This window comes from Borostomias antarcticus, assembly GCF_949987555.1.
Source record: "Borostomias antarcticus genome assembly, chromosome: 22".
Taxonomy (NCBI): domain Eukaryota; kingdom Metazoa; phylum Chordata; class Actinopteri; order Stomiiformes; family Stomiidae; genus Borostomias; species Borostomias antarcticus.
In genome coordinates, this window is record NC_140255.1 from 13,464,549 (window position 1) to 13,484,548 (window position 20,000).

Sequence of the window (20,000 nt, forward strand, 5' to 3'; positions counted from 1 at the left end):
CCCACCCTGCTTCTCTCCCTCCTCCTCACCACCTCCCACCCTGCTCTCTCTCCCTCCTCCTCACCACCTCCCACCCTGCTTCTCTCCCTCCTCCTCACCACCTCCCTCCTCCTCACCACCTCCCTCCTCCTCACCACCTCCCACCCTGATTCTCTCCCTCCTCCTCACCACCTCCCTCCTCCTCACCACCTCCCACCCTGCTCTCTCTCCCTCCTCCTCACCACCTCCCTCCTCCTCACCACCTCCCACCCTGCTTCTCTCCCTCCTCCTCACCACCTCCCACCCTGCTTCTCTCCCTCCTCCTCACCACCTCCCTCCTCCTCACCACCTCCCACCCTGCTTCTCTCCCTCCTCCTCACCACCTCCCTCCTCCTCACCACCTCCCACCCTGCTCTCTCTCCCTCCTCCTCACCACCTCCCTCCTCCTCACCACCTCCCACCCTGCTCTCTCTCCCTCCTCCTCACCACCTCCCTCCTCCTCACCACCTCCCACCCTGCTTCTCTCCCTCCTCCTCACCACCTCCCTCCTCCTCACCACCTCCCACCCTGCTTCTCTCCCTCCTCCTCACCACCTCCCTCCTCCTCACCACCTCCCTCCTCCTCACCACCTCCCACCCTGCTCTCTCTCCCTCCTCCTCACCACCTCCCTCCTCCTCACCACCTCCCTCCTCCTCACCACCTCCCACCCTGCTTCTCTCCCTCCTCCTCACCACCTCCCACCCTGCTTCTCTCCCTCCTCCTCACCACCTCCCTCCTCCTCACCACCTCCCACCCTGCTTCTCTCCCTCTGATAAACTTGGGAAAAAAAAGAAAAAAAAACTCCCACCTCATAGGACTTTTTCACCATGTCCGACTGCAGCTTATCAAAGGCCTGGAAGTCCCGGTCGTCCACCATCTTGTCTCGGTACACGCGGTTGGACTCGTGGAGGTAGATCTTCAACAGGTCCTGGGGGCTCTTCAAACACTCGCTGGTACAGAAGAGGATGCCCTGGAACGTGGAGCGGTGGGTCTGTTTATAACACTAACAAGCAGCAAAACATTGCAGAGGAGGAGACGTGGGTAAATTGATTGAATTGCTGTGGAACGGCAGCACCGTGAGAAAAAAGGACTTGAGAAAGCGTTGAGAGACTGGCACCTCCAGAGACAATCAACTGCCAAATCAACTATCAAAGACGTATTTACTGGACAGTATGTACGACTCTCCGATATCGATAAAACCACACACACACACACACACACACATACAAATCAAAGAGAATACCAAGCAAATAAAGTATAAATGTGAACTGTAGCTGAACAGAAGAGTCTGTAACTAGCGTCTGCCAGCTACAGTATGGATTATTTATTCTGCCTCTGGAAGGGGGCGTAACGTTGGCGTTTGCCTCCCAGGAGTGATGAGCGTCAGCCATGGCGGAATCTGCTTCTCTCCCCTAAACACGTGCGGCCGTATGAGGGATAGGGCCCCCTGCGACGCCCCGGCTCTGTTTGTCCCTCTCTGTGTACCGTCACCGACCGGGACACGCACACAGACAGCCAGATGGTGTGTGCTCCCAGCACCAGAAAAAACCTCTGCCAAATATTGTTTGTCTCCATATTGGGTTGCGATATGACAAACCCGTTGTTTAATGGTGTGGATGGGATGTGTGTTAATTAGTAGGACTGGAGATGTAAATGGAAAAGCAGGGTTTTAACCATTAACACACACACACACACACACACACACTTTTCTACTCCATCTGAGCCTCAATCAGAACCTCATCACCACAGACTCGTCATGGGAGAGGGGCCAGGAAAACACATAAACACCATATGGCAACTTACAGTATGTTTGTTTATTCAAAGGTCCTCATTAGCTACTGCAATGGCAATCAGCTAGACTTCCTGGGGTCCGCCCACACCAAACATTACATCAAAAATACAAAAATGAAACGCATACAAAATGAAAAAAATAAAAAAAACACCACACTCCTCACACGGCATACTGTAACAGTTAACACACAGCTGGGGGATAATAAAGTGACAACATATGAAAGTGTTTCCCTTCACTCCCTTCAGTCGTTTGGAGGTCTGACTCATCCTCCTCCTCTCCTTCATTAAACCCAGAGGAGAAAGCTGGCCGATGGAAACGTCTGTCTGCCTGCCTGTCTGTCTGTCTGTCTGTCTGTCTCCCTTCCTGTCTGTCTCCCTGCCTGCCTGCCTGTCTGTCTGTCTCCCTGCCTGCCTGCCTGTCTGTCTGTCTGTCTGTCTGTCTGTCTGTCTGTCTGTCTGTCTGTCTCCCTGCCTGTCTGTCTGTCTGCCTGTCTATCTGTCTGCCTGCCTGTCTCTCTGTCTGTCTGTCTCCCTGCCTGTCTGTCTGTCTGTCTGTCTGCCCAGAGCCTTGTTTCCACGCTGGCTGACAGCTGCTCTGAGCTCCAAGCGACGCCTCCTTCCTCTCGCGCCAACAAGCACATCCAACCCACTAACCAGAACACTTGAGAGAGACGGAACCTACAGTGCGCATCCTTTTCTCTTCACCATGAAGAGAAGTAACTCTCTCTCTCCCTCCCTCCCTCTCTTTCTCTCTCTCCCCTCATCTGTCTGTTCTTGAGGAGCTCGTTTAGACTGATGTTGAGCAGACACGCCTCTGTTATGTCCGCTGGCCGTGGCAACAGTAGATAATGATCCAGCGCTGGTGAACGCAGCTCTTTGACAACAAATCCCGACAGAATGCCAGTGTTTTGTCTCATGTCCTGTTAGCTATATCAAGGTACTGACATCGAGCTAACCACCAAACATCTCTTACATCTTAGAGTTACTGGACTACAGTATGGACTGTAGATCCTTCTGCCTTTACCGTAAGAGAGGGAGAGGGGGAGAGAAATGGGGGAGAGAGAGACAGAGAGAGAGAGAATGATAGAAACAGAGAGAAATACCAAGCCGAGAAAGAAAGAGAGGTTGAGTGTGTGTATCAGTGGAGAAAATTGTCACAAGCAGCCTCCCCTTATAATCTACAAAGACTATCTTCACCTGAGGACGGTCACTGTGAGCACAGCTAATGATTTCAGCAGGGAACATGAAAGACATTCTCGAAGTAACCTTGAATGTTCAGAGACACTGTTACAAAGCCCGATGTTCCGCAGCGCGGTTCAGCTCATTAAAGTTGATGAGTACGAGACAATAGCCCTCGGCTGAATCCTAGATTTCCAACATTTAGAAATAAAAAGGGTCCTTGGCGGAAAAAAGACGCCCAATTATTTTGCCGGGGAGCATCCTCTTTCCACACCCCCGCTTCTGAGGGAAAAGAGACAACTAATAGCGTGTCAAGTCAAACAGCCCGGCCCACATGCCCAACATTTAGGCGCTCTGAATTAAAAAAAAAAACTGTAGTCAAGAACTACCACTTTTTGGGGGGGAAGTGTGGATGTCTTTGTGTGTGAGAGAAGAGCAGCAGATCAAGGTGATTTGGTGCCGGAGGCTGTGAGCCCGTTTGTCTCCGCCTGACCGTCCCTGGGCGTCAGAGCCGGCCGCTGAGTGACCGAGTCTGGAGTGACGGAGGGGAAGAACACATCAAACCATCTCCGGGGCGTATGTGTCTGAGCCTCCATCTTATTAGGCTGATCTGATCTCCCTCTCTCTCTCTCTCTCTCTCTCTTTCTCTCTGCCTATCTGTATCTACCTCTCTCTATCTCCCTCTCTCCCTTGTGTTTTCCCTCCCTCCCCCTGTCTTCCTATCTGTACCCGTTTGAGACCAGTGGCACTAAATAAGCCTTCCAAAACTGTGACTTCAACCAGCCACCCACAGGAGAGCCTCTTCAAACGGGCGGGTTTCCAAGATGGTGGTTCTGGGCAGGGCGGGGGAGAGGGGACTGAACGGGGGGTCATCAGGGCTGGAGTCCTGGGTCTGTAATTATCTACTACTAAATCTCCAGAGCCGGGTCTCTGCTCCCTCACCATTAAAGGTGAAGAGAGAGCGAGGAATTCTCTGAGACATTCTCAGAGAGAGAGAGAAAAAAACTCATTACAATTGCTAAACCGTCAGTCATTCAGTAGATAAGGCAAATAATGAAAACCTCTGAGAGACTATTTCCAAGGCACAATGTCCAGCGTATACTGTACTTCTTACTGCATATTTAATAAAGAAAGAATAACATTTGAAAAGTTCATTGTAGAAGTTTCCTGAGTTTAATGGTCTCCGGGAAGGAATTATTTGAATCATAAAGTTCAGTACCATATGGTTGAGTGACTTAAAACCTTAATTATAGATCAGAGTGCATTAAGTAAGGGACTTGCGCCCATGAAACCAGAGAGAGTTTTGACAAAAAAGTCAACCAAAAGCTTCTCTCCTGGCAGCTTTAGAACTCTAGCATGACATTAATTTAAATACATTAAATCATTACTACTGTAACACCAGCGCTGGAGTCCAGTTCCATCTTCTGCTACACTTATTCTGACTAATCTCTTGTGTTTAGACCCACCTCTTAAAACAATATAAACACACGACAACAATCATTTAGATGAGAAATTAGTTACCGGGATTTGTCTTTCCACAGCCAGGGCGTGGGGCAGCAGTGTGATTCTTAAAACTAATCAACACTTTAGGGAACTTCCAGCTCAGAGTCCAGTGGTACTCACACCTCAAGCACCCCATTCATTCGCCTGTGTGTGTGTGTGTTGGCGAGTGTGTATGCTCGGGGTTCACCTGGAAGATGTTGGAGAGGTCTCGGAGGTTGAAGACGTAGTGGAACTTGACGGCGGTGGGGAGGAATGCGGCGCAGAGACGCTGGTGCAGACCCAGGGCCAGCTGGACCATGGGGGGGACACTCTTCTGGACGGCCGCGCCGAAGCCCCCCGCCCTCAGGTGATGGGACAGGATGGAGCTGTAGATGGTGTTGAGGGCCTCGGCCCCAGGGAAAGACAGCGCAAAGACAGAGAAGTGGCGCTGTATGCAGAGAGAGAGAGAGAGAGAGGGAGGGAGAGAGAGAGGGAGGGAGGGAGAGAGAGAGAGAGGGAGGGAGAGAGAGAGAGAGGGAGGGAGAGAGAGAGGGAGGGAGAGAGAGAGAGAGGGAGAGAGAGAGAGAGAGAAAGAGAGAGAGGCGGAGGGAGGGAGAGAGGGAGAGAGGGAGAGAGAGAGAGAGATAGAGGGAGAGAGAAAGAGAGAGAGGGAGAGGGAGAGAGAGGGAGAGAGAGAGAGAAAGAGAGAGAGGGAGAGGGAGAGATCATGGAGAAGACAAGATGACATGATCTAAATTCCGCACTGTGTGAAATGGTAGCATACTGTACCGCAGGTGCGTGTGCTCTTTTATGGAGAAAAAAAAAAGTGTGTGTGTGTGTGTGCGTGTGTTTGTGTGTACGGGTGGGTGCGTGCGGGCGTGTGTGTGTGTGTGTACCTGCAGTCGTGGGTTGATGGTGAAGCTGCCGGCGGTGGGGTTCATACAAGACACATACTGCACGTTCTGAACCTCCTTCAGGAGAAGCTTGCTCCTGTCGTACCTGAGGGGGATGGACACGCGTGAGCACACACACACACACACACACACACACACACACACACACACACACACACATTTCGCGCCAGGCGCTCTTGTCGATATTTTGCAAGCCTCGGCACTTACTTCATTCAGCGCGGTCTGGCGACGCCCCCCTCCCCTCTCTCAACTCTACCCGCGGGACCCTCTCCCCCCCCCACCCGGGACCCTCTCTCCCCCCCCCCCCCTGGGACCCTCTCTCCCCCCCCCCGCGGGACCCTCTCCCTCCCCCCCCCCGCGGGACCCTCTCTCCCCTCCCCCAGGACCCTCTCTCCCCCCCCCCAGGACCCTCCCCCCCCCCCCCCGCGGGACCCTCTCTCCCCTCCCCCAGGACCCTCTCTCCCCCCCCCGCGGGACCCTCTCTCCCCCCCCCGCGGGACCCTCTCACCCCCCCCCCCCCCCGGGACCCTCTCTCCCCCCCCCCGCGGGACCCTCTCTCCCCCCTATCTCTAAAGGGCTGACTGTGTGACTGTGAGCGGAGTGGCCCTGCCGTGTCTGTGAGGCGCCAACGTCTCGCTGTGACTCACGGCCACAGAGCAACACAGAGGCTTTTTTAAAAGGCAAAGCGCACGACGCCCCCGGCTCTCGCTTCTGATCTTTGACGTCTGTCATGAAAGTTGGATCGCTGACGGAAAAATAAATACAGTAAATAAAAACTTATTTGAAAACAGTATAAAGCCAGTCTAAAGCAGCTCAGCTCAGCTGAATATGAGTGAGTTGAAAAGCTCTTTTTAAGTTAGCAGTGATGCGCTCAGGAGCAAATTTGCCTGAAATTGTCAGCGATTTGAATGGTTCCTAAATGATGATGCTATGCAAGAAAATGTCACTATCACAAGGTGCACATTCATTCAAACGTGGTGTTTGAGCCTGCGTATGTGTGTGTGTGTGTGTGTGTGTGTGTGCATGCGTGTGTGCGTGTATGTGTGTGTGTGCTGTGCGCGGGTGTGTGCACTTGAGTACATACAGTACGTGTGTGTGTGTGTGTGTGTGTGTGTGTGTGTGTTCACACGCGTGTGTGCGTGCCATAGACCAGGGCCTCACCAGTGGTTGTAGTCCAGGTGCTGACGTATGAGTGTGTGAGGCTGGACCGTCCCGTAGGCGTCCACCTCAGGCATGTTCATGTCGTCCACAAAGTACACCAGCTTCCTGCTGCCTGGCGGACCGTAGCTACGCCCCGCCTTCTTCTCCAGTGGCTTCTCCAGCACCGCTGCGCACGGAGGGAGGGGCGAGGGAGGGATGAGGGAGGGATGAGGGAGGAGAGAAGGAAAGGACGAGAAGCATGACGTCTTGTCAAGGGAGACAGCCCATCTAAAAGTGAGGAGTTCTATATCAAAGTCAGAAGGCCGGTTGAGTTTACAGTACTCATAGCACGTATCACAGACTAACGAGACTCAGCCCAGCAATGATTCATCAATATTGATATTAAAAACAACAAACATACGTTTTCATGAGATGTTTTTATGTGAAGAGTTAGGGTTTGTCAAAAGCCACAAAAGAGATTGAATTCAAATAATCACCCCGACCCTACTGTAACTGTAACAGAGTTTTTACAGCGCACGGTATTGACCCCTGTTACAGTACTGCTGCAATGTCGGTCTACTGTACAGTACTTCAACGTGTACTCACCACTGGGCAGCTTGCTTAGCATTCAATCCTACTGTACCACGGTGTCCTTCGTAATCACTTGTTAAATGGTAAATGGTAAATGGACTGCACTTATATAGCGCTTTTCCACCTTAGCGGCACTCAAAGCGCTTTGCAATGGCCTCTCATTCACCCGTTCACACACACATTCACACACCAATGGCGGTAGCTGCAAGGTGCTAACCTGCTCATTGGGAGCAATTTGGGGTTAGGTGTCTTGCTCAAGGACACTTGAGGGCGGAAATGTAGATAAAAGGAAATAGATAAAAGTAGATAAAAGACTCAAGCCAAGCAGGAGGCCTACCCTGTAGCATAGCAGAGGTGGTGTAGTAGTTGAAAGGGACATTTTTAATCATGTATTTCTCCTGGTCCAGGGAGCCCAGCTTCTCTCCAACCAGAACCGACTTCCCGGTGCCGGCGTTCCCCACCAGCATGACGGGCCGCCGGCGCTCCAGGAGCCGGTCCATGAAATAGCGCAGCCGGATGGTCTCCGCAGTGTGGACCAGACACGCCTGAACACGGATTAAAGGTGTTGGTACTTCACCGATAAACAATGAATACAAATGACGACTCATTACTAAATCTCCCTCTTACAAAGTTCAGGTATAGCAATTGTACGGTGTATAATATTCTCATATTATTATATTATGGTCTTCTTTTGGCAAGTGAAGCCTGGGAGAGTAGAATTACATTTGCAGTGCTACTGTATGGACCGTAAAATTAGGTTTGAATTCCATATACTGTAACACATTCCTAATAATAGATAAGATAACTGGTTTAGTTAGATGTCCACATGTGCAGTAAATGCAGTGCTTTCATAAAATAACATGATCTTGCCCCATCAAATCCTAATAAAGATCGGTGCCCTACCTGCAGAGGTACGTCTGCATCCATCTCAAACCGGGGAACCATCTTGGACCAGGGCTCAAACTTCCTGGTCTCGGGGTCTATGTAGTAATCAAACACGGTCCCTTGAGAAGGGAACTTAACAGCCTTGAACTCGGTCACCCACCACTTGCTGAACTCCACTCTGTAGTCCACCAACTGCAGAGCGAACACACACACACACACACACACAGTTCCATTTTGTGTTTTATTGCCCCTTATATCATGAGTTGCGTCAAAAATTATTTGAGAGATGTAAAAATATTGATTTGATGTGGTTGAGCGATGCAGAGAGACTAAAATGGATGTTTGATCATAGGGTATTTGCACTTGCAGAATATTTAGAAAAAGCTTGGGACAAACGAACAAAGATAACTTATATTTGATGCATTTATTTAGGATTTTGACGAAAGACTGTTATTTTTATTCATTTATTTTCTGTTATTGTTTGGATACATTGCATAGCTTACAAACCGTGAGAAGTGTATGTGATATAGTTAATTATTGTTTACTGTTTATGGTGTCTTATAATCCCGTAAGGGATGGGTCCTCGGACATGACACGAAAATAAATATTCATTCATTCATTCATTCATTCATTCACACACACACACACACACACACACACAAACACACATTGCAAACACAAACATGCAAACATTGATACAGAGAGGCATGGGGTGTGTCTCACTACTCAAAAGAGGCTTCCTTCCTTCCCCCTCATCTCCTTCACCTGAACCTCAGTAGATCCAGTCCCTCTCCACCACCAGCGCCAGGCAGGGGACGAGAGGAGAGGACAGAGTATGGAGACGCACATACAGTAACATTCAGTCCATAAACTAGGACAGATGGCACGCCTGTCCATATGCAACAAGTCACCACAGACTGCCCTGTTTCTTCTCCTCCCTCCCTCCCTCCCTCCCTCCCTCCCTCCCTCCCTCCCTCTGTCCCTCCCTCCCTCCCTCCCTCCGTCCCTCCCTCCCTCCCTCTCCCTCCCTCTGTCCCTCCCTCCCTCTCCCTCCCTCTCTCTCTCCCTCCCTCTCTCCCTCCATCTGTCCCTCCCTCTCTCCCTCCCTCTGTCCCTCCCTCTCTCTCTCCCTCCCTCTCTCCCTCCCTCCCTCTGTCCCTCCCTCTGTCCCTCCCTCTCTCCCTCCCTCTGTCCCTCCTTCTCTCCCTCCCTCTCTCCCTTCCTCTCTCCCGCTCTCTCTCCCTCCCTCTGTCCCTCCCTCTCTCCCTCCCTCCCTCCCTCTCTCTCTCCCTCCCTCTGTCCCTCCCTCCCTCTCTCCCTCCCTCCCTCTGTCCCTCCCTCCCTCCCTCTCTCTCTCCCTCCCTCTCTCCCTCCCTCTGTCCCTCTCTCCCTCTCTCCCTCCCTCCCTCTCTCCCTCCCTCTCTCCCTCCCTCTGTCCCTCCCTCTCTCCCTCCCTCTGTCCCTCCCTCTCTCCCTCCCTCTGTCCCTCCCTCCCTCTGTCCCTCCCTCCCTCTCTCTCTCCCTCCCTCCCTCCCTCTCTCCCTCCCCACCTCCCAGCTCTGTCTGCTCTGTTCACAGCCCTCTCCGCAGTCAATAAAACCACTTAGCATTTAAATGCGCCCAAAGATGTGAGAATAAGGCGGACTTCGTTTGAACGGCGGGCAGACTGCTTTATCCCATAACTTAGATGGATGTGACTACTGTACCGGCTCGGTTGCTTAGCGACCCCTCGTCACAAAACTCAACGATTTGGAATCGGCCAGCCAGCCAGCAGAGCTGTCGAACTGTCTGGAACACATCGCTTTAAAATGGTGATTGTCTCTTAAAAAATGTTTAACTAAAAAAGCTGAGAATCATTCCTAAATCATCTAGAATGAATGTATGGTTCGACTCTTTTAATGCTTTTTTACCTAGAAAGTGGAGTATAGACAGGCGGGGCCCTGTTTTAGTACTCAGAATATCCGTCTATCCTACTTCCTTGATGTAATCTCTGATGCAACGTGATCAGATACTGTAAAGTACAGCAGGTGAAAGTATGCTCCTCTACATAACTACACCAACCCACTCATGCCAGTCCAGTCACATCATTGATTACCCAAAGGAGAGAGTGTTTCTGGTATTTCTGGTTAAGTATACCTGGTCCTGGAACATGGCCGCCCCGAAGGCCCAGACTGCAGCGAAGACGAAGTAGAGCTCGTACAGCTCCTTCGGGCAGTCCGGGGGGGTGTGGTCTGGCGTGAGCAGACACTCAAGCAGGTGACACAGCATCTGGACCATGCTCTGCTCCGGGAGGGGGATGATCCTCTTAAACCTGGACAGAGAGGGGCACGCTTCTGCCGTCACACGCTGTGGAACAGACAGATGTCTCTCTATTTTCTCCCTTAGTGGAGCAGATAAGTGCTATAATCTTTTAATTTGTGGTACAAGTGTGACCATTTGCATGAGCACCACCAAATTTTTTTTTTTTCTTTTTTCATTAAGGACGATTTGGTGTCATTTTATTTGCTATGTTTTAGATGATGCTAAAAACGATTCTATGCTAAGGATGATAAAGAACAACTTCTATGATAAAGAGCAACTTTGAACGCATCATATACAGTTGTGTTGATTTGTTGATCATAGATACTGTAGATTAGACAAGAGTGAATATGTGCACTACCAGGGCACACTGGTGATATGTCTCTGCTGTTAAACTCAGAGTGGGGTTCAATGTCAGCTAATTGATTAAGTTTCACTTCATTGCTGCTAAAGTTACGGAAATGAAAACAGCCAATATAGTCATTGTGAGGAAGGGGGGGCTGTTAGTAACCAAGCTGCTAACCTGGATGCAGTAGCCCAGTGTAGTCATGAAGAGGTAGACACACATATTTTCCTTCATTTCCCAGCATGCAGTGAAACAAGGACACAATTCCCTGATGATCGATGTCAATGACACAGACAGATTGTAAATGTGGGTGACTTTTGACTTATTGTTCTAAAATGCCAGCCCCCAGTTCTGGCAGTAGCCGTGTATAGGCCTCCCAAACAATGCCCTGCCTTCTCTACAGAATTTTCTGAACTCCTGTCCATCATCCATACAAACTTTGATAAGATTATTATCATTGGAGATTTCAACATACATGTGGATACTGAGGCGGACTCGAAAGCCAGAGATTTTATCAACCTCCTGTACTCCATGGATTTTACCCAACATATCACTGAGCCAACCCACAACCGCGGCCACACCCTTGATCTAGTGATTACTAAGGGCCTGACTATCACTGTCTCCTCTATTAGTGACCTCGCTCTCTCCAACCATTTCTGTATCTTCTTCACTGCATTGGTTCCTAAAGTCAAAAGTAGTACTGAACGCATTATCAAGAAATGTTATCTTACCTCCGCAGTAGCCGATAGTTTTAGAGAAATAATGAACACAAACAGTCTATCAACTCCAGAAGTGAGGCCATCACGTAATGATAAAGACTTAGCAACCACCTTTAACACCAAAGTGAGGGCAACCTTGGATTCTGTAGCACCTATTAAACTGAAAAAGGTTACAGCCAAACATAAAGCTCCATGGAGGAATGAGGAAATTAATCAATTAAAGAGAATCTGCAGAAGATCTGAGTGTATATGGAGAAAGACTAAGCTGCAGGTCCACCATGATATTCTCAAAGAACATCTTTCTGCCTTTAATAAGGCAATATAAAATGCAAGGAAAGACCACTTCTCAAAATTGATATCTATCAACCAATCTTCTCAGCGATTGAGAGCCTAATAAATGCTGCCGTAAAAACACCAGATAATCTGCTCTTTACCTCCAAATATGAGGAATTTGCAGCTTACTTTAGAGATAAGAACTATAAGGACGTCACCCAGGAAAGGCTTAACCTCTCCCTCCATTTAATGGACAGTTGAGCTTGTTTACACTGCTGGACACAGAAATGCTGAGAAAAGTAGTACCACAACTTAAGTCCTCCACATGCCCGCTGGATCCTATCCCCACTGATTTTTTTGTGTGTTTTCAAAACAATTTTTGACTCTGTGTCTTATGACATTATAGATCTTGTTAATGACTCCCTGTCTACAGATATCTTCCCACCAACACTCAAAACTGCTTTGGTCCAGTCCTAAATGGGTTTAGGACCTATCTAACTGATCGTGAATTCTTCATTGCCCTCGGTGACCACAGCTCATAAAATATTCCTATGACCAGTGGGGTGCCTCAAGGATCCATCCTAGGACCTCTACTCTTCAGCCTGTACATGCTGCCCCTTGGCAGTGTCAAAACACAGTCAAACAACCTCTCTTGTCAGAGCCTTTTGAGGAACCCAAGCCATTTCTATGAGAAAATGTATCATTTAAAGATCCTTGTATCATCAACTGAAAGATTCTGATGAAAATAAGCTCTTATCCATTCAACTACCTCTCTTTCTGTCTCTCTCTCTCATTCTCTTCGTGTGTGTCTCTCTCTCTCTCTCTCTCTCTCTCTCTCTCTCTGTGCCTTTGTGTGTGTCTCTCTCCCTCTGTCTGTCTTTCTCTCTCTCTCTGTGTGCCTCTGTCTCTCTCTCTCTCTCTGTCTGTCTTTCTCTCCCTTTCTGTCATTCTGTCTCTCACTTTCTCTCTGTCTCTCTCTCTCACGTCAATGCTACCAACTGTATATGAATCTACTGTACATGAGTCCACTGTAATGATATGAAACAGTCCACTCTGACCGGCCCTGAGGTACCGTGTTCTGAGCGTGTCCAGGCAGGAGGGGAGGTACTTGTCGAACAGGATGGTCAGGTTGGCCTTCTCTGATTGGACCTCCCTCCCGTCGATCCAGCTGGACACGGGCGGGATCAACTCCAGAAGTGAGGCCATCACGTAATGATAAAGACTTAGCAACCACCTTTAACACCAAAGTGAGGGCAACCTTGGATTCTGTAGCACCTATTAAACTGAAAAAGGTTACAGCCAAACATAAAGCTCCATGGAGGAATGAGGAAATTAATAAATTAAAGAGAATCTGCAGAAGATCTGAGTGTATATGGAGAAAGACTAAGCTGCAGGTCCACCATGATATTCTCAAAGAATATCTTTCTGCCTTTAATAAGGCAATATGAAATGCAAGGAAAGACCACTTCTCAAAATTGATATCTATCAACCAATCTTCTCAGCGATTGAGAGCCTAATAAATCCTGCCGTAAAAACACCAGATAGTCTGCTCTCTACCTCCAAATGTGAGGAATTTGCAGCTTACTTTAGAGATAAGAACTATTAGGACATCACCCAGGAAAGGCTTAACCTCTCCCTCCATTTAATGGACAGTTGAGCTTGTTTACACTGCTGGACACAGAAATGCTGAGAAAAGTAGTACCACAACTTAAGTCCTCCACATGCCCGCTGGATCCTATCCTCACTGATTTTTTTGTTGTTTTCAAAACAATTTTTGACTCTGTGTCTTATGACATTATAGATATTGTTAATGACTCCCTGTCTACAGATATCTTCCCACCAACACTCAAAACTGCTTTGGTCCAGTCCTAAATTGGTTTAGGACCTATCTAACTGATCGTGAATTCTTCATTGCCCTCGGTGACCACAGCTCATAAAATATTCCTATGACCAGTGGGGTGCCTCAAGGATCCATCCTAGGACCTCTACTCTTCAGCCTGTACATGCTGCCCCTTGGCAGTGTCAAAACACAGTCAAACAACCTCTCTTGTCAGAGCCTTTTGAGGAACCCAAGCCATTTCTATGAGAAAATGTATCATTTAAAGATCCTTGTATCATCAACTGAAAGATTCTGATGAAAATAAGCTCTTATCCATTCAACTACCTCTCTTTCTGTCTCTCTCTCTCATTCTCTTCGTGTGTGTCTCTCTCTCTCTCTCTCTCTCTCTCTCTCTCTCTCTGTGCCTTTGTGTGTGTCTCTCTCCCTCTGTCTGTCTTTCTCTCTCTCTCTGTGTGCCTCTGTCTCTCTCTCTCTCTCTGTCTGTCTTTCTCTCCCTTTCTGTCATTCTGTCTCTCACTTTCTCTCTGTCTCTCTCTCTCACGTCAATGCTACCAACTGTATATGAATCTACTGTACATGAGTCCACTGTAATGATATGAAACAGTCCACTCTGACCGGCCCTGAGGTACCGTGTTCTGAGCGTGTCCAGGCAGGAGGGGAGGTACTTGTCGAACAGGATGGTCAGGTTGGCCTTCTCTGATTGGACCTCCCTCCCGTCGATCCAGCTGGACACGGGCGGGTTCCAGCCGAGGTCTGCCGGGTTTATGTACAGGATGCCTAGAGGGACAAACGGCACCGTGACTCACTGCGCGGTACGCAGCCAGCACCTCGTCAGAAGGACAAGGTCAGGCGATGATGGACAGCGTGGGAGGGGGTTGTGAGGCGAAAACAAATGAGTGAGAAGAGGAGGAAAGAAGGAGAGAGCGAGGAGTGGAGAAAAGAGGGAGAGAGGGAGAAGAGATGGACCTGCTCTGGACACTGTGGCCGGGGTGGCGGTGCGCAGGTGGCTGATCTCAAACAGCAGCCTCATGGTGGGATTCAGAGGGATGCGCTCGTTGCTGGCCAGGGTCAAGACCTACACGCGCACACACACACGCGCAAAGTCACGCACATGGGCACCTCAAATGCACCGCACACACACACTGTCCGAGTGAGAAGGCTGTCACTTGTCACTGATGGAGGTAAAAAAGGTTCAAACACACACACACACACACACACACACACACACACAAACACCTTGTTGTCATCCATGACAGTGTTGAGAGACTCGATCCACATGGGGTCGATATCTCCGTCAAGGACGATCCACTTGGGCCCACCGTGGCTCAGGTTGGCTAGCTCACGCATGATGTTAGAGAACAGCCCTGCAGAACACACACCAGGAAACTCAACCTTTATCAACATAGAAGAATGGAGCCACCTACAGCACACTCTGTACTGTACACTCTGCACAGTAAGTTGTCATAAGGTTCCTTCTCACCTGAAGAGGGTTCCATACGGAACCTTTTTTTTTTTGTTGAGGTTTCTTCTATTGTAACAAAGGGTTCTATCTAGCAACTGTCGTTTTTAAGAGTGGAGGTTGTGTGGGGTGCTGGGTGTATCATTTGAGATAGGTGTGTGTGTGTGTGTGTGTGTGTGTGTGTGTGTGTGTGTGTGTGTGTGTGTGTGTGTTGTGAAATCCTCCCTGGGGATGGGCGGTGCTCTCTATGCTAAGTGTTGACTATCTGAATGACCAGCCATCCAACTGACTTTATACATAATTGACAATCCCTAAAACAATAGTGTGATGACGACCTACTACAATTATAATTAAGTAGACTATGCAAGCCACTTTTGTGACACACCACCTAAACAACTTTACACATGCCTATATCTCCAAGCTAATGACGTACGAACGGTTCCGCTCAAAACTGGTCGAACGGTTCCGCTCAAAACTGGTCGAAACGCGGGCCCGTTCCCTAGATAGAACCAAGGTTCCAAGAATGCTGAACCGAACCGGTTCACGAACCAGAGTTTCTTTGGTGTAAAAGGGCTATCAGTAGTCTTTGGACTCCGAGAGTAGCGGTTCGTTTCTTGACTGCCTAATGCTCTCCTTTCTTGTGCAGTGCCTGTGGGTTTGGCCCACAGAAGCCGGAGCAGAGCCCCTGTGAGTAAAGCGGCCCGAGGCCCTGAGAAACCTCACCCGGTGACGGATGATGTCTTTAGTTTGCCTTTTTGTGAGGTTATTGTGATGAATAAATGCGCTGAGGTGCTTAGACGCTCACTGCTTGGACATTGTTTGCTGTGTGCTGTGCTCCACCTGGTTATCCTGACTCGGGAGGTTACAAGGTGTGTGTGTGTGTGTACTCGCCATCCTTCCACTCCCTGGTCGCTGGGTTGATGATCCCAAACAGCTCATCGTTGGTCACGGCCTTGGGGTTGAGGTCTGCCCACACGGGCCGGCGCTTCATGTTCTGATAGGTCCGCTGGAGTGACCTCAGCACTTGACTCTTCCCCGTGCCCGCGTTGCCCACCACGAACACAGAGTGGCGCACTGCCAACAGCTCCTCCAGCTGCACCACCTTGCAGACAGAGGAGGGGGGGGGGGGGGTAAGGCACAGTGCAGTATGGTGCTGTGATATTTCAAAGTATCAGATAATGGCACACAATAATACTATAAACTATTACTATAGGCTACTGGCTTGATAACTATAGGCTACTGGCCTGATATCAGACAATGTCAACTCGTTACACTCCAGTCTGAAATTGCTTCCACTCTAACTGATTTCCATGGGGGAAGCAGATTTGATTTTCCCTAGCCAATCACTAGAGACCCACATATCCGCCTGAATCTAACATCATTGCTGATGCAAGGCACTGACAATCATATACACTTTGAGGACACAGAGCGAAGTGAGACAATGTAATCGTAATAGGCTACTTTGTTACTAATACTACCAACTACTACCAATCGTCCTCCCGTCAAGTAATACGGGTGTTGCATTGTCCCAACTCACAGCTTGACAACGCTCGACAACAGCTCATTTCTTATTCGGAGAAACAGCCGCTTCGTGTAACAACACCAGACCAAAAAATCATTCAACTTCGGCGGAGAGGGCGGATTCGAATGGAACCTGGCTAATAGGCTGCTATCGTCTAAGAATGGTAATTGAGCTGAACGGCAGACTGCTCGTGTCCGTTAGGTTCCCACACAGCTCTGGACGTGGAGGGGGACGTGGTGTGGGCGGGGCGGGGCTGTTCAGCGCTGGATGTTTGTGAAGGTGGTGAAGGTGCACTGCAATGCAGCACAGCAGCCTAGAACACACTGTTCACATCGCCGGGGAGGGTGAGAGCTTCCCTCGCTGCTTACACGTACACACTCTGGCACGCACGCACACACACAGCATGCTTATGGGTACACACACACGTGCAAACATGCGTACGCACGCACGCACACACACAGCATGCTTACGGGTACACACACACGTGCAAACATGCGTACGCGCGCATGCATGCACACGCCACGCATGCACACGCCATGCACGCACACATGTACGCATGCGCCACGCACACACACACACACGCAGGGCAAACTACCAACAGAAGCAGCATCTGTTTCATATAGACCATCAGACTCAACAAGTTAATATTCTACAGCTCAGAAGAGGTGCTTTACCAGGATAAAGAAATAATTCCTGAGAGAGAGAGAGAGAGGAGAGAGAGAAAGAGTAAAAGAGAGGTTTTTTTGTACCGTACCTCAAACACACTGATGCTATGTTCAATCAATGCCATCGACTGGGCCACACTGTCCTCCATCTACTCAGGATAGAGGACGGGGGATGTTCGTGTGTGTGCGCGTGCGTGTGTGCGTGTGTGTCTGTGAGCGTGTGTGTGTGTGGACGGCAGCGCTCTGCGAGCCCCCCACTGATCACACCTTTGATGTGCCAAAGAGGGCTAACATCACGAGTGTCCAGCCCCGGCGTGCGCCTCGCCGGAGGCGCATCGTGGCTGTCATTGACCCCGCCCTGACGCCTCTGCGGTCTCCATCACCTCGCTGGTTTATTTCCTCGGCCGTCTATTTCCTAGGCGGGGTTAAGGTGCCATCTGGCCACGGACGTCTAGGCTGCCGTGCCGTCGTTATGAGGTCCTCGTGTCTCTTTGACCCGCTGCAGATTGCACTTATTTCCCCCGGCGCCGCGTTCCTCGCTCCCCTGACCCCTAAACCGCTTCTCTAATGCGTGTTCGAGTGTCAGTGACCGTGTGTGTGTGTATGTGTGTGTGTGTATGTGTGCGGTTGCGTGTTCTTTTCCGTGTCTCTGCCCATACGACAGAGAAATAACTGGAATTAGGCTCGGGAATCCGGCACCTGAGGGCTTTGGGTATATTTGGCCGATTCATCCAGAAGGCCGGGCTGATCTGACACTAATGTCTGTCTTCCACTGACACGGGCCGGCCACAAGTAAATGGCTTTTTGAGAGGAGTAAAATAATGCCATGGGAAACAGATAACAGTGAGATGGATACTGGCCGTTTCCTGAGTTGTATATTTCTCACAGTACAGTAGGTCCTCCAGGCCACTTCCAGGAGCCGTGGTAACTCACTGCTGGCTGCAGTCCAGCCTGGCTTCCTTGATCCAAAGCTCAGCAATCAAATCTCACCTTCAGCACAAAGTTGTCCTCAGCCTGCAGTTTGAGGTCCAGCACGGACTGCTTGACCTGCTTCTCAAACTCCATGTCTCTCTTCCGGGGCACGTCCAGGGCGGGGAACAGGTCCCCGATCAGGCCCATGAACACGGGCATGTCGTCGGTCACGATCTTGGGCACGTTGAAGTCTCTCAGGGCCCTCATCAGAACCTGGTCCTCGGGTCGCTCCGGGTCCCCTCTCTTCAGAGAGCCGGCCACCACCAGCACGGACTTGATGGCCCGCAGACCCCAGTCGTAGTGGTCCTGGAGTTCGGAGAGGACATGAGGAAGTGAGGGAGAGAGAAAGAGGAGAGGAATGGTTTGAAACACAACGGAATCATGAAGAATCGGTGCATTGTTAGGTGCTGTTAGTAAAGTGCTTACTCATAGGATTGACAGTGTTTATTGTTCTCAGGTCAGGATAACACCATGAATCATCGAGTACTACCTAATTGTCCAATAGTCAACTACTTGTTACATGATAGAAAGCAGCTTCTTCAGTCTCGTATTCCCTTTCATTGATTTGCACTTTCAGTCATTAAGAATGCTGCTTACAGAAGCACAGTGCTGATTAGCATCTGGACTCATAGCAGCCAAATCTCTAATGTAAGCAAACTTCTAATAAATGCCCTCAAACACTTTTTGGAGCAAAAATGTAAAAACGTGAAACAAAAAAAAAAGATTGATGAATTTCCAACATCCTTTTCATTAGAGAGAGATACTGAGCTCCATAAAAGTGCAGTAAAATGGAAGTAGTGTGTATGTATAGTGTGTGTAGTGTGTGTAGTAGTGTGTGCTACGACATCTAAATAGCCCTGACATCGCAGGAATTTCATCCATAATCAAAAGATCATAAAAACCCTAACCTGAGACAAGGGGGTACGCTCCTCAGCACTCAGAATCACTTTATTACTTTATTAATCATTTAAAACATTTCCTACATTCAACTTTTATGTACAGTAGGAGAAAAATTCCAATTTGGAAATAAATCGTCTCACCCCATACTACAGTAATGTGCATTAATTGGCTCAAATGCCTGTGCCACTCATTTTTACCCACTTAAGGTACTTAACACAAAACAGCTGTGTCGATTAAGAATCTAAACACATCTAATAGAAAACATTTTAACTAAATAGTTTTTGTCCTCAAGTAACCTGGCCTGTTCTTCGCCTCCCTACCTGCTTGGAGAGGAGTTCTTTGCAGAGTGTGTAGAGGGTGATGAACTTCCTGGCCAGGACTCTGGCTTCCAGGAAGCCCTCGGCCACCAGCATGATCTCACAGATCAGCTCGAAGTCTGGCACCACCATGGCGCAGGGCCTGCAGGGGGGGGGGGACACGAGCAGCACTCGGCTCCGTTAGAGAGGACGCCGTGAAACATCGCTCGATCAGCGACAGCCCCAAAAACAACAGATGCATGATGGATACTCGACAGTGACACCCGGGGCGTTTAACCCCATGGCCGACAAAGATAGTGCTTGTCGCGTTCACGACCATTGACTGCTGTGAGTTCCGAGCATTTCTACTGGTACGTTTCGAAACTACACCACAGAGACAGGAAATCACTGTGATTCTCTCACATTACAAGACATTAACCCTGAAACAAATCAACCAGGATAGCGTTTTAACCACCTTTGAATGTCAGTTGAAGGACTGTTTAAAATGGCTGGTCAACAAATCACACAAGCGCTGAACTATCCATGATACTGAGAGGCACGGAATGCTCCGGTATGCATCTACAGCTAGTCCCTGTGTGTGTGTGTGTGTGTGTGTGTGTGTGTGTGTGTGTGTGTGTGTGTGTTACCTGAAGAGGGCCTTGAGGTTCTCGGGCAGCTCGGTCCTGCCAGCGTATCCCGGGTTCATGGTG

At 49.4% G+C, this 20,000-nt stretch overlaps 1 protein-coding gene across 1 annotated transcript in view; it reads right to left on the reverse strand.

Annotated features, from left to right (window-relative positions):
• The window catches only part of dnah9 (dynein, axonemal, heavy chain 9), a gene marked incomplete at both ends in the record, with an annotated part of 99,135 nt that overhangs the window by 52,089 nt on the left and 27,046 nt on the right, over positions 1-20,000 (reverse strand). The window contains 14 exons of the mRNA XM_084456483.1: positions 827-988; positions 4,679-4,918; positions 5,367-5,469; positions 6,546-6,711; positions 7,453-7,660; positions 8,019-8,192; positions 10,137-10,311; positions 14,106-14,253; positions 14,443-14,551; positions 14,713-14,840; positions 15,827-16,037; positions 18,113-18,400; positions 19,315-19,453; positions 19,938-20,000. The exon at positions 19,938-20,000 is cut by the window's right edge and continues 95 nt beyond it. Of these exons, the coding sequence (XP_084312609.1) occupies positions 827-988; positions 4,679-4,918; positions 5,367-5,469; positions 6,546-6,711; positions 7,453-7,660; positions 8,019-8,192; positions 10,137-10,311; positions 14,106-14,253; positions 14,443-14,551; positions 14,713-14,840; positions 15,827-16,037; positions 18,113-18,400; positions 19,315-19,453; positions 19,938-20,000 (2,314 nt within the window). The remainder of the gene's footprint in view (positions 1-826; positions 989-4,678; positions 4,919-5,366; positions 5,470-6,545; positions 6,712-7,452; positions 7,661-8,018; positions 8,193-10,136; positions 10,312-14,105; positions 14,254-14,442; positions 14,552-14,712; positions 14,841-15,826; positions 16,038-18,112; positions 18,401-19,314; positions 19,454-19,937) is intronic.